Source organism: Oncorhynchus keta, chromosome 19, assembly GCF_023373465.1.
Source record: "Oncorhynchus keta strain PuntledgeMale-10-30-2019 chromosome 19, Oket_V2, whole genome shotgun sequence".
Taxonomy (NCBI): Eukaryota; Metazoa; Chordata; class Actinopteri; order Salmoniformes; family Salmonidae; genus Oncorhynchus; species Oncorhynchus keta.
Window position 1 is genome coordinate 81763193 of NC_068439.1, and position 12661 is coordinate 81775853.

The 12661-nt window shown below is 41.5% G+C and overlaps 2 protein-coding genes across 2 annotated transcripts in view; one reads left to right on the forward strand and one right to left on the reverse strand.

The window, feature by feature from the left end:
- The first annotated feature begins 2155 nt into the window (after nt 1–2155).
- On the forward strand, nt 2156–4969 carry LOC127909078 (uncharacterized). The gene is made up of 8 exons (XM_052468978.1): nt 2156–2176; nt 2296–2305; nt 2918–2978; nt 3072–3154; nt 3446–3541; nt 3831–3965; nt 4014–4122; nt 4249–4969. The coding sequence occupies exons 1-8, from the start codon at nt 2156–2158 to the stop codon at nt 4967–4969; spliced, it is 1236 nt and encodes a 411-aa protein (XP_052324938.1).
- Nucleotides 4970–6770: 1801 nt separating this feature from the next.
- Nucleotides 6771–12661, reverse strand: part of LOC118373639 (YLP motif-containing protein 1-like) — a 62964-nt gene continuing 57073 nt past the window's right edge. Inside the window, exons 20-23 of the mRNA XM_052468979.1 lie at nt 10241–10292; nt 9396–9502; nt 8742–8932; nt 6771–6989 (exon numbers count right to left, since the gene is read on the reverse strand). Of these exons, the coding sequence (XP_052324939.1) occupies nt 8786–8932; nt 9396–9502; nt 10241–10292 (306 nt within the window). The 3' untranslated portion in view covers nt 6771–6989; nt 8742–8785. The remainder of the gene's footprint in view (nt 6990–8741; nt 8933–9395; nt 9503–10240; nt 10293–12661) is intronic.

Consider the following 12661-nt stretch of genomic DNA (forward strand, 5'->3'; position numbering starts at 1 on the left):
CTTTTTCTTCTACTCAAGACAATTGTTTTTTTACAAAAAAATTAATTGTTGCAATTGATGTGACATGTATACAGTCATGGCCAAATGTTTTGAGAATGACACATTCATTTTCAGTCTGCTGCCTCAGTTTGTATGATGGCAATTTGCATATACTCCAGAATGTTATGAAGAGTGATCAGATAAATTCCAATTAATTGCAATGTTCCCCTTTGCCATGCAAATGAACTTAATCCCCCCCAAAAAATTCCACTGCATTTCAGCCCTGCCACAAAAGGACCAGCTGACATGTCAGTGATTCTCTTGTTAACACAGGTGTGAGTGTTGACAAGGCTGGAGATCTCTCTGTCATGCTGATTGAGTTCGAATAACAGACTGGAAGCTTCAAAAGGAGGGTGGTGCTTGGAATCATTGTTCTTCCTCTGTCAACCATGGTTACCTGCAAGGAAACACGTGCCGTCATCATTGCTTTGCACAAAAAGGGCTTCACAGGCAAGGATATTGCTGCCAGTAAGATTGCACCTAAATCAACGATTTATCGGATCATCAAGAACTTCAAGGAGAGCGGGTCAATTATTGTGAAGGTGGCTTCAGGGCGCCCTATAAAGTCCAGCAAGCGCCAGGATCGTCACCTAAAGTCGATTCAGCTGCGGGATCGGGGCACCACCAGTACAGAGCTTGCTCAGGAATTGGCAGCAGGCAGGTGTGAGTGCATCTGCACGCACAGCGAGGCAAATACTTTTGGAGGATGGCCTGGTGTCAAGAAGGGCAGCAAAGAAGCCACTTCTCTCCAGGAAAAACATCAGGGACAGACTGATATTCTGCAAAAGGTACAGGGATTGGACTGCTGAGGACTGGGGTAAAGTCATTTTCTCTGATGAATCCCCTTTGCGATTGTTTGGGGCATCCGTAAAAAAGCTTGTCCGGAGAAGACAAGGTGAGCGCTACCATCAGTCCTGTATCGTGCCAACAGTAAAGCATCCTGAGACCATTCATGTGTGGGGTTGCTTCTCAGCCAAGGGAGTGGGCTCATTCACAATTTTGCCTACGAACACAGCCATGAATAAAGAATGGTACCAACACATCCTCCGAGAGCAACTTCTCCCAACCATCCAGGAACAGTTTGGTGATGAACAACGCCTTTTCCAGCATGATGGAGCACCTTGCCATAAGGCAAAAGTGATAACTAAGTGGCTCAGGGAACAAAACATTGATATTTTGGGTCCGTGGCCAGGAAACTCCCCAGACCTTAATCCCATTGACAACTTGTGGTCAATCCTCAAGAGGCAGGTGGACAAACAAAAACCCACATTCTGACAAACTCAAAGCATTGATTATGCAAGAATGAGCTGCCATTAGTCAGGATGTGGCCCAGAAGTTAATTGACAGCATGCCAGGGCGGATTGCAGAGGTCTTAAAGGGGTCAACACTGCAAACATTGACTCTGCATCAACATCATGTAATTGTCAATAAAAGCCTTTGACACTTATGAAATGCTTGTAATTATACTTCAGTATTCCATAGTAACATCTGCCAAAAATATCTAAAGACACTGAAGCAGCAAACTTGGTGGAAATTAATATTTGTGTCATTCGCAAAACCTTTGGCCATGACTGTAGAGTAACAATATATATTTGTAAAACACTGTAGAAAAATCCCATTTCACTTCATACAGCTGAAATGAAACACTGTTGAATGACACCGAACAAGAAAATTAAAACGCAACATGTGAAGTGTTGGGCCCATGTTTCAGCTGAAATAAAAGATCCCAGAAATGCTCCATACACACAAAAAAAAAAAAAATTCTATAAAATGTTGTCCATACATTTGTTTACATCCCTGTTAGTGAGCATTTCTCTGTTGCCAAGATAATCCAACATGATCATTACACAGGAGCACCTTGTGCTGGGGATAAAAGGCCACTCTAAAATGTGCAGTTTTGTCCCAAAACATAATGCCACAGATGTCTCAAGTTTTGAGGGAGCATGTAGTTGGCATGCTGACTGCAGGAATGTCCACCAGAGCTGTTGTCAGATAATTTAATGTTCATTTCTCTACCATAAGCCGCCTCCGTCGTTTTAGATAATTTGTCAATACGTCCACCCGGCCCCACAACGTGTGTGGTTTGCTGATGTCAACGTTGTGGACAGAGTGCCCCATGGTGGCGGTGAAGGTTACGGTATGGGCAGGCTACGGACAACGAACACAATTTAATTTAATTGTTGGCAATTTGAATGCAGAGATACCGAGATGACATCTTGAGGCCCATTTGTTTTTAAAGGTATCTGTGACCAACAGATGCATATCGGTATTCCCAGTCCATGTGAAATCCATAGATCAGAGCCAAATGAATTTAAATGAACTAATTAACTTCCTTATATAAATCGAAGTAATTGTTGAAATTGTTGCATGATGCATTTATATTTTTGTTCAGTCTAAATATCCATTAGCTACTACATATTGATTGGTAGAAATGTGCTTTGTTAGGTATTTTATTATTTTAGAGACATTCTGTAACTAAACACATTTTTAAATTCAATATTACTCACCTTGACGTCGCTCTGCTGAAAGTTCCAGCCGTTGCCCAGGAAACGTCTAAGCTCCATAATCGGCTATGCTAATTGAACAAGGTCTTCAACAGGTGTTCAGGTGATATCTTCATAGCCAGCAACATCTGTTGATTTGTCACTCAAAAGCAGATGTTTCAGAGGCATGTAATCTAGGTCTTGTGTATCTTCAGTAAAATCGCGTCACACAGCAATAGGACAATAGCTATCCCCGGGGCAAAGAGATGTATAGAGATTGCAGCGCTGTATTTGTCCCATTATAGCGTCTGTGAACGCACGGGCAGCGCCATTGAGGCCATCTCCATAAAAAAAAAACAGTTGTACCTTTTATCTTCTACAACTTCGATGAGCAGGTAAACAAACTGAAAGGGTGACGTACCTGGAGTGTGTTGTTTGTACAGGTATAGAGACGAGGTTGGTGACGTAGTTACCTGGAGTGTGTTGTTTGTACAGTACAGGTATAGAGACGAGGTTGGTGACGTACCTGGACTGTGTTGTTTGTACGAGGTTGGTGACGCACCTGGAGTGTGTTGTTTGTACAGGTATAGAGACGAGGTTGGTGACGTACCTGGAGTGTGTTGTTTGTACAGGTATAGAGACGAGGTACCTGGAGTGTATTGTTTGTACAGGTATAGAGACGAGGTTGGTGACGTAGTCACCTGGACTGTGTTGTTTGTACAGGTATAGAGACGAGGTTGGTGACGCACCTGGAGTGTGTTGTTTGTACAGGTATAGAGACGAGGTTGGTGACGTAGTCACCTGGAGTGTGTTGTTTGTACAGGTATAGAGACGAGGTTGGTGACGTACCTGGAGTGTGTTGTTTGTACAGGTATAGAGACGAGGTTGGTGACGTAGTTACCTGGAGTGTATTGTTTGTACAGGTATAGAGACGAGGTTGGTGACGTACCTGGAGTGTGTTGTTTGTACAGGTATAGAGACGAGGTTGGTGACGTACCTGGAGTGTGTTGTTTGTACAGGTATAGAGACGAGGTACCTGGAGTGTGTTGTTTGTACAGGTATAGAGACGAGGTTGGTGACGCACCTGGAGTGTGTTGTTCGTACAGGTATAGAGACGAGGTTGGTGACGTACCTGGAGTGTGTTGTTCGTACAGGTATAGAGACGAGGTTGGTGACGTAGTTACCTGGAGTGTGTTGTTTGTACAGGTATAGAGACGAGGTTGGTGACGTACCTGGAGTGTGTTGTTCGTACAGGTATAGAGACGAGGTTGGTGACGTACTGTCACCTGGACTGTGTTGTTTGTACAGGTATAGAGACGAGGTTGGTGACGTACCTGGAGTGTGTTGTTTGTACAGGTATAGAGACGAGGTTGGTGACGTACCTGGAGTGTGTTGTTCGTACAGGTATAGAGACGAGGTACCTGGACTGTGTTGTTTGTACAGGTATAGAGACGAGGTTGGTGACGTACCTGGAGTGTGTTGTTTGTACAGGTATAGAGACGAGGTTGGTGACGTACCTGGAGTGTGTTGTTTGTACAGGTATAGAGACGAGGTTGGTGACGTACCTGGACTGTGTTGTTTGTACAGGTATAGAGACGAGGTTGGTGACGTACCTGGAGTGTGTTGTTCGTACAGGTATAGAGACGAGGTACCTGGAGTGTGTTGTTTGTACAGGTATAGAGACGAGGTACCTGGAGTGTGTTGTTTGTACTGGTATAGAGACGAGGTTGGTGACGTACCTGGAGTGTGTTGTTTGTACAGGTATAGAGACGAGGTTGGTGACGTACCTGGAGTGTGTTGTTTGTACAGGTATAGAGACGAGGTTGGTGACGTACCTGGAGTGTGTTGTTTGTACAGGTATAGAGACGAGGTTGGTGACGTACCTGGAGTGTGTTGTTTGTACAGGTATAGAGACGAGGTTGGTGACGCACCTGGAGTGTGTTGTTTGTACAGGTATAGAGACGAGGTTGGTGACGTACTGTCACCTGGAGTGTGTTGTTTGTACAGGTATAGAGACGAGGTTGGTGACGTACTGTCACCTGGAGTGTGTTGTTTGTACAGGTATAGAGACGAGGTTGGTGACGTACTGTCACCTGGAGTGTGTTGTTTGTACAGGTATAGAGACGAGGTTGGTGACGCACCTGGAGTGTGTTGTTTGTACAGGTATAGAGACGAGGTTGGTGACGCACCTGGAGTGTGTTGTTTGTACAGGTATAGAGACGAGGTTGGTGACGTACTGTCACCTGGAGTGTGTTGTTTGTACAGGTATAGAGACGAGGTTGGTGACGTACTGTCACCTGGAGTGTGTTGTTTGTACAGGTATAGAGACGAGGTTGGTGACGTACTGTCACCTGGAGTGTGTTGTTTGTACAGGTATAGAGACGAGGTTGGTGACGTACCTGGAGTGTGTTGTTTGTACAGGTATAGAGACGAGGTTGGTGACGTAGTTACCTGGAGTGTGTTGTTTGTACAGGTTATAGAACATTTCCTCAAGTATAATTATTTGTCTGAGCCCTCGTGATGACCAGAATACAATTGTGTGATCCTTCCTTAACCCATAGGAAGTTCCCACCCAATTTGACTACTTCAAAATGGTGATAGTCCTCAATGGACGCTGCCCATGCTAAAACAGTTTTTTTTGGGGGGCACTAAGAGTATAGACCAGTTGTTTAAATTTAAAAAGAGAAGTATGTCCTTCTATACAGTGAAACAGGTGGCAACGCAGAGACAGCTCCTATGGGCTCTGGTCAAAAAGTAGTGCACTATGAATGGGAATAGGGAGTCATTTGGGATGCAGGTTTTGAGCTACAGTACAGAACATTTGGTACAGTATGCCATTCAACAACCATTCACAACTACAGGATACAGTGTATTCCTCTCAGATTGTCATAATTGACAATATTCACTCAACAGGATCATATAACCACTGCATGATAATCTCAGATTGACAGGTCAGAAACAAGACAGTCTGGATTATATCTGTGTAGTCAGAATTTATTTCCGTCCAATTAGCAATAGGAATAAAAGTCATGTGACGAGAATACAGAAGAAGGAGAAAGCCCCTTAGTGGAGTTAGGGCCCGGTAATGCTTGATATTGCTGACGAGAGCCTACTGTAAAAAAAAAAAAAAAAAGAGAGGTGACCATTGATGGTTTAGTTTTCTTTTTGGCTCGATACCTACTAGGACATCTTCATACAATATTAGGAACACGTTGTTTGCCTCAGTTAGCAAGTTGATAGTGTAGAATTGACCATTATCAGAAACTTTTAGATTTTTGGTTGTGTTTCACAAGCAAGGTGATTCTGCGTGACTGTCATGGATTGTTTATTTATTTGTAAGATCATGTAAACGGCACAAAATATATACTGGACTTTCAATTCAGTATTTTATTTGTTGCAAGAAACAATGAGTGTGAACTTTCTTAAAGTTTAGGAGGTTAAATTATGTGAAATGCAATGAGGTAACAGATTTTTTTTGAATTAAAATCAAATTAAAGACAGTGATACTATGTGGTTTGATTGAGTACTGAAAACTCATTTCATTTTGCGTTAGCCAACCCCCCCCCCCCGACACACACATTCACTGAGAGGCAAAGGGTAAGACACAGTGCAGCCTCCGTGTAGCAGTTTGAGAGTTCCTTGCTCATGGGCACAATGGCAGTCAGTGACTCAGACACCAGCAGTCCATTTTCCACTTCCTCGCTAGGCTCAGGGCTTGAACCAAATACCTTCCTGTTCCTGTTCCGCCACTCTAACCTAGGCTACATACTTCCTGTAACACAGTAGGACCTTAGAGATACGAACACAGAGGGAAATGGAGGTTGTTTTTGAAATACTGAAATGTTCGTAACTTTAAAAAAAAAAAAGAGACAAAAAAAAAATATATCGCAATAAAATGAGGTTTGTATCTTTGAGGTTCTACTGAATGTGGTTCACATGAAAACAGACATCACAGAAGACTCTCCATGACGTAGCCCACATGACCACTCACAACGAGACTCTCCATGACTTAGCCCATATGACCACTCACAACGAGACTCTCCATGACGTAGCCCACATGACCACTCACAACGAGACTCTCCATGACTTAGCCCATATGACCACTCACAACGAGACTCTCCATGACGTAGCCCACATGACCACTCACAACGAGACTCTCCTGCTTGTTTTTGTGTGTGTGTGTGAAACCTTTTATTGTTTTCTTTCGTTTATTTCTTAAAATAAGCAACAGTGCTAACATACACGTAGACGTTACAGCTCGTACAGTATAAAATGAGAAGCACACTGGTGCAAAAAAAAAAAAAAACTTACCAATCGAAAAAGCATAGGATGAAAGAAAATAAAAACTACACATAATTCTAAATGAATGTCAACAGAAAGCTATATCCTGTATTCTAATAGAATAAACAGCTACGGAGTTCCTAAACGCCGGCCTGTAGAGTGTGTCTGATATTCAGACCTGCAGACCTAGAGGAGAAAAAAAAGAGAGAAAACTGATTGAAAAATATGCAACACACACATATATAATATATATAACAAAAAGAGTAATCTGCAATTGCTACATCCATCCAAATGGACTTTTCAATTAATGATCTTACAATAACAATACATCTTCCAAAATTAGGAAAACATAATATAGACAACGGATGAAAAAAACTTGTTTGTAAACAATTTAACTACACTGAACAAAAAAAATAAAACGCAACATGTACAAACCGTGAAATAAAAGATCCCAGAAAGGTTACATTTGCACAAAAAAAAAAAAACTTTATTCCTCTCAAATCTTGTGCACAAATTTGTTTACATCCCTGTTAGTGACCATCTCTCTTTTGCCAAGATAATATATCCACCATGATCGGGTGGCACATCAAGAAACTGATGAAACAGCATGATCATTACACAGGTGCTGGGGACTAATGGGCACTAAAATGTGCTGTTTTGTCACACAACACAATGCCAACGATGTCTCAAGTTTTGGAGGGAACGTGCAATTGTCATGCTGACTGCAGGAATTTCCACCAGAGCTGTTGCCAGAGAATTTAATTGTTGCCAGTTAAATTTCTCTACCATAAGCCGCCTTCAACATCGTTTTAGAGAATTTGTCAGTACATCCAACCGGCCTCACAAACGCAGACCACGTGTAACCACACCAGCTCAGGACCTCCACATCCAGCTTCTTCACCTGCAAGGTGGTCTGAGACCAGCCACCCGGACAGCTGATAAAACTGTGGGTTTACACAACCGAAGAAGTTCTCCAAAAACTGTCAGGAACGTGCTCGTCGTGCTCACCGGGGTCTTGACCTGATCGGTGTCGTAACTGACTTCAGTGGGCAAATGCTCACCTGCGATGGCCTCTGACACGCCGGAGAAGAGTGCTCTTCACAGATGCATTCCGGTTTCAACTGTACCGGGCAGATGACAGACAGCGCGCATGGCGTTGTGTGGGCGAGCGGTTTTCTGATGTCAACGTTATGAACAGAGTGCCCCCTGGTGGTGGGGTTATGGTATGGGGCAGGCATAAGCTACAGACAATGAACACAATTGCATTTTATCGATTGCAATTTGAATGCAGAGAGATACCGCGAGTCGAAATCTTGAGACCCATTGTCGTGCCATTCATCCACTGCCATCGCCTCATGTGTCAACACACAGCAATGACCTGTACACATTCCACAGGACACAATCAACACCCAGATCAACTCTATGTGAAGGAGATGTGTCGCGCTGCATGAGACTAATGGTCACACCAGATACTGACTGGTTATCTGATCCACACCCCTTACCCTTATCTTTTAAAGGTATCTGTGACCAACAGATGCATATCTGTATTCCCAGTCATGTGACATACATAGATTCGGGCCCAATGATTTTATTTCAATTGACTCTAGTTGCTTATATGAACTGTAACTCAGTCAAATCTTTGAAATTGTTGCAGGTTGCGTTTATATATTTTTGTTCAGTGTAGATGCATTCTCATTGGTCAAGATTTAAGTCATTGCTTTTCTCCCCAAAAATTGTAGTTACTTCAAATCACATTTTGTTGGATGCTTTCACATAGAACATGTGTTTCATAACTCCCAAATAAGGGTCAAAATAACTACTAGCCCCCCTCTCTCCTAACTGTAATAAACAAAGACACATCATTACATCAACGCCCCTCCAAAAAAACACAACAATACTGTATCAAATTAGACGATGAATAGAATGTAATGGACATACCTATAAATCAGGAAGCAGGGGGTGAGGGCAATGATCTTCTGTTACTAGAAATACTTAGTGCGGTTGAGAGCTCTCTGAGCTATCTGTCCGCTCTGGTCGGTGATTTTCTCCCAGTCTGTTTGACCCACCACAAAGCCGATATCACGCTTGCGCTCCGCGTCCTTCTGCTCTTCGAGGTCAGCCCAGCGAACCTGGACGACAGGAAGGAAAAACATCCAGCGGGGTCACGAACAGGAAATGGGTCATGAGCAGGAAATGGGTCACGAGGTGTAGGCATGCTATGTTCATGCTAGCTAGCTGGTCTGACGTTTGCATTTTCAAGTTAAATATTCTAGTAATATTGCGAAAGAGTATTCAAGGAGCACACCCAAACCACGATCAAAACCAACATTTTTCACCGATCGATAATCCAGGCGCCATGGATTATAGAGATGTTGTGACTGGTCAAACGATCACATATCTCTATAGTCAGTCACGCTGCCATTGTAAATAAGAAGTAAATAAATAAATAAAGGTTATTATAAAACAATATAATAAATAACACGGGACACGTTTTGGGAAATGTCAAACAGTCAAATATTCCCTGGTTTGTTAAGGAGAAACAGGTAAGGCGGGAACATAATATATAAAATATAAATATATAAAATACTTTACCCTCTTCTTGCCAGGCTCAGAGTGGCGTGTGGCGTAGTCGTCCGTTAGCTGAAAGTCGTCTCCCTCCCTCTTCCTCTTCCCCCCCATCACCAGGCCGTCCAGCTTGTCTGTAAGGAGAAGAGCGCTCGCCATGTCACCTCACGACCCAGCAAAAAAAAAAAAAAAACACTATCGCTACTTCACCGGTATCGCGGGTCACCGTGACGACGATGACCGCGCTTCCTAAGATTCTGTATTATTGCCATTTTCTTTTTTTCTGTCTATAAATATTTAGAATGTTCCTTCAGAAAGGTTACACGTTGTCCGGTTTTATTACCAAGGATCCCCTCAAATCAAAGAGTCGCCTCCTCTCATTTTGATATTGAAGCAAGGACAATTGAGCATAATTTTTTTTTTTTTGCCCTTCAAACTGTGTGCACAGTTTAAAAGCAAGCGCAAAATGGTAATTGTAAATATGAGTTGATGTTACTTTATTTGAAATGACCTATTTTGATCACACCTGTGTGTTTTGATCAGATCATCTGTATTCAGCATGTGTCTGCTAAAAAGGAGACTGGAAACTGTTTAGGCAACAAGTGTCAAACCTCTCCTTGCGGATCCCCAGCCGTTCCCTTCATTTGAACCATTCCAGAGCTAGCACACCTGATTCAACTTGCCAACTAGTTATCAAGACACTGAACTACTTAAAATCAGGTGAGCCAGTTTAGGGGGGGGGGTTGAAAATGAAAAACAATTGTTTAGATCAAGGAGTTGAAGAGCATATCACTGTGGCGCAACAGGAACATTTTCTGGGAAACTAGAGTTGTTAGTGAACATCGTGTACATTAGTAAGACGGAATACCTACCTAGTTTCGCATCAGAAGTGTCCATCTCCCATTTGCTTTGTGGAATGTAACCCTAAATTATACAGAGAAGAGACTGCAACGGTTAGGCCTCGGAGCTAGGGGTCAGGAGGAGAGAGAGAGAGAGAGAGAGAGGGAGGGTGTGGGGAAGGGTTTCGGTAACGGGAGACAAGGCATTCAAATAGTTAGGTTAATCAAACAATACCAGTACAATCACGACAAAAAAAAAAAAAAAAAAAAAAAAAAAAAAAAAAAATTAAAATCGCAAGAATGCCACGACATGAGACGGCATGAAATAGCTTTTAAAAAGATGTTGGCATGCAGACAATGTCAGATGTCATCATGACACCTCAGTTGAGAGGACGTGCCTTCGGTATGAAGCCACGATCAAAGCATTTTAGAGATGACTTCAGAAGCCAGCTAGTTGATACACAAGCTTTGCTTTACTGCAAGAACTACATTTTCATCGACACCTTTTTTGTGTTCATCGTGGTTCCACTTTGGTAGGACACCAAGTTGAAACAACTCATTTCATTATATTGCCCAGTTGCCCTACTAAAGAAAAATATTAGATAGTCTACTGGTTAGGGATTAGCAACACTGGTATACACAAGTTGGACCTTAACAGTCTTTGATTATGATGTATTTTTTAAATAAATGAAGCAACAAGTGAATTCTGACTAAAAACTCTTCAGTTCTAAACGCATGTTAGAAAAGAAACCATTTCCTTAATAACAGATGCCTGTAGTAGATATAGCCATTTCCTTAATAACAGATGCCTCTAGTGAATTATAACCATTTCCTTAATAACAGATGCCTGTAGTAGATATAGCCATTTCCTTAATAACAGATGCCTGTAGTAGATATAGCCATTTCCTTAATAACAGATGCCTGTAGTGGATATAGCCATTTCCTTAATAACAGATGCCTGTAGTAGATATAGCCATTTCCTTAATAACAGATGCCTGTAGTAGATATAGCCATTTCCTTAATAACAGATGCCTGTAGTGAATATAGCCATTTCCTTAATAACAGATGCCTGTAGTGGATATAGCCATTTCCTTAATAACAGATGCCTGTAGTGGATATAGCCATTTCCTTAATAACAGATGCCTGTAGTAGATATAGCCATTTCCTTAATAACAGATGCCTGTAGTAGATATAGCCATTTCCTTAATAACAGATGCCTGTAGTAGATATAGCCATTTCCTTAATAACAGATGCCTCTAGTGAATTATAACCATTTCCTTAATAACAGATGCCTGTAGTGGATATAGCCATTTCCTTAATAACAGATGCCTGTAGTGGATATAGCCATTTCCTTAATAAGATGCCTGTAGTGGATATAGCCATTTCCTTAATAACAGATGCCTGTAGTAGATATAGCCATTTCCTTAATAACAGATGCCTGTAGTGAATTATAGCCATTTCTTTAATAACAGATGCCTGTAGTAGATATAGCCATTTCCTTAATAAGATGCCTGTAGTAGATATAGCCATTTCCTTAATAAGATGCCTGTAGTAGATATAGCCATTTCCTTAATAACAGATGCCTGTAGTAGATATAGCCATTTCCTTAATAACAGATGCCTGTAGTGAATTATAGCCATTTCCTTAATAACATATGCCTGTAGTAGATATAGCCATTTCCTTAATAAGATGCCTGTAGTGGATATAGCCATTTCCTTAATAACAGATGCCTGTAGTGGATATAGCCATTTCCTTAATAAGATGCCTGTAGTGGATATAGCCATTTCCTTAATAACAGATGCCTGTAGTGAATATAGCCATTTCCTTAATAACAGATGCCTGTAGTGGATATAGCCATTTCCTTAATAACAGATGCCTGTAGTAGATATAGCCATTTCCTTAATAAGATGCCTGTAGTGAATATAGCCATTTCCTTAATAACAGATGCCTGTAGTGAATATAGCCATTTCCTTAATAACAGATGCCTGTAGTGGATATAGCCATTTCTTTAATAACAGATGCCTGTAGTAGATATAGCCATTTCCTTAATAAGATGCCTGTAGTGGATATAGCCATTTCCTTAATAACAGATGCCTGTAGTAGATATAGCCATTTCCTTAATAACAGATGCCTGTAGTGAATTATAGCCATTTCCTTAATAACATATGCCTGTAGTAGATATAGCCATTTCCTTAATAAGATGCCTGTAGTGGATATAGCCATTTCCTTAATAACAGATGCCTGTAGTGGATATAGCCATTTCCTTAATAAGATGCCTGTAGTGGATATAGCCATTTCCTTAATAACAGATGCCTGTAGTAGATATAGCCATTTCCTTAATAACAGATGCCTGTAGTGGATATAACCATTTCCTTAATAACAGATGCCTGTAGTAGATATAGCCATTTCTTTAATAACAGATGCCTGTAGTAGATATAGCCATTTCCTTAATAA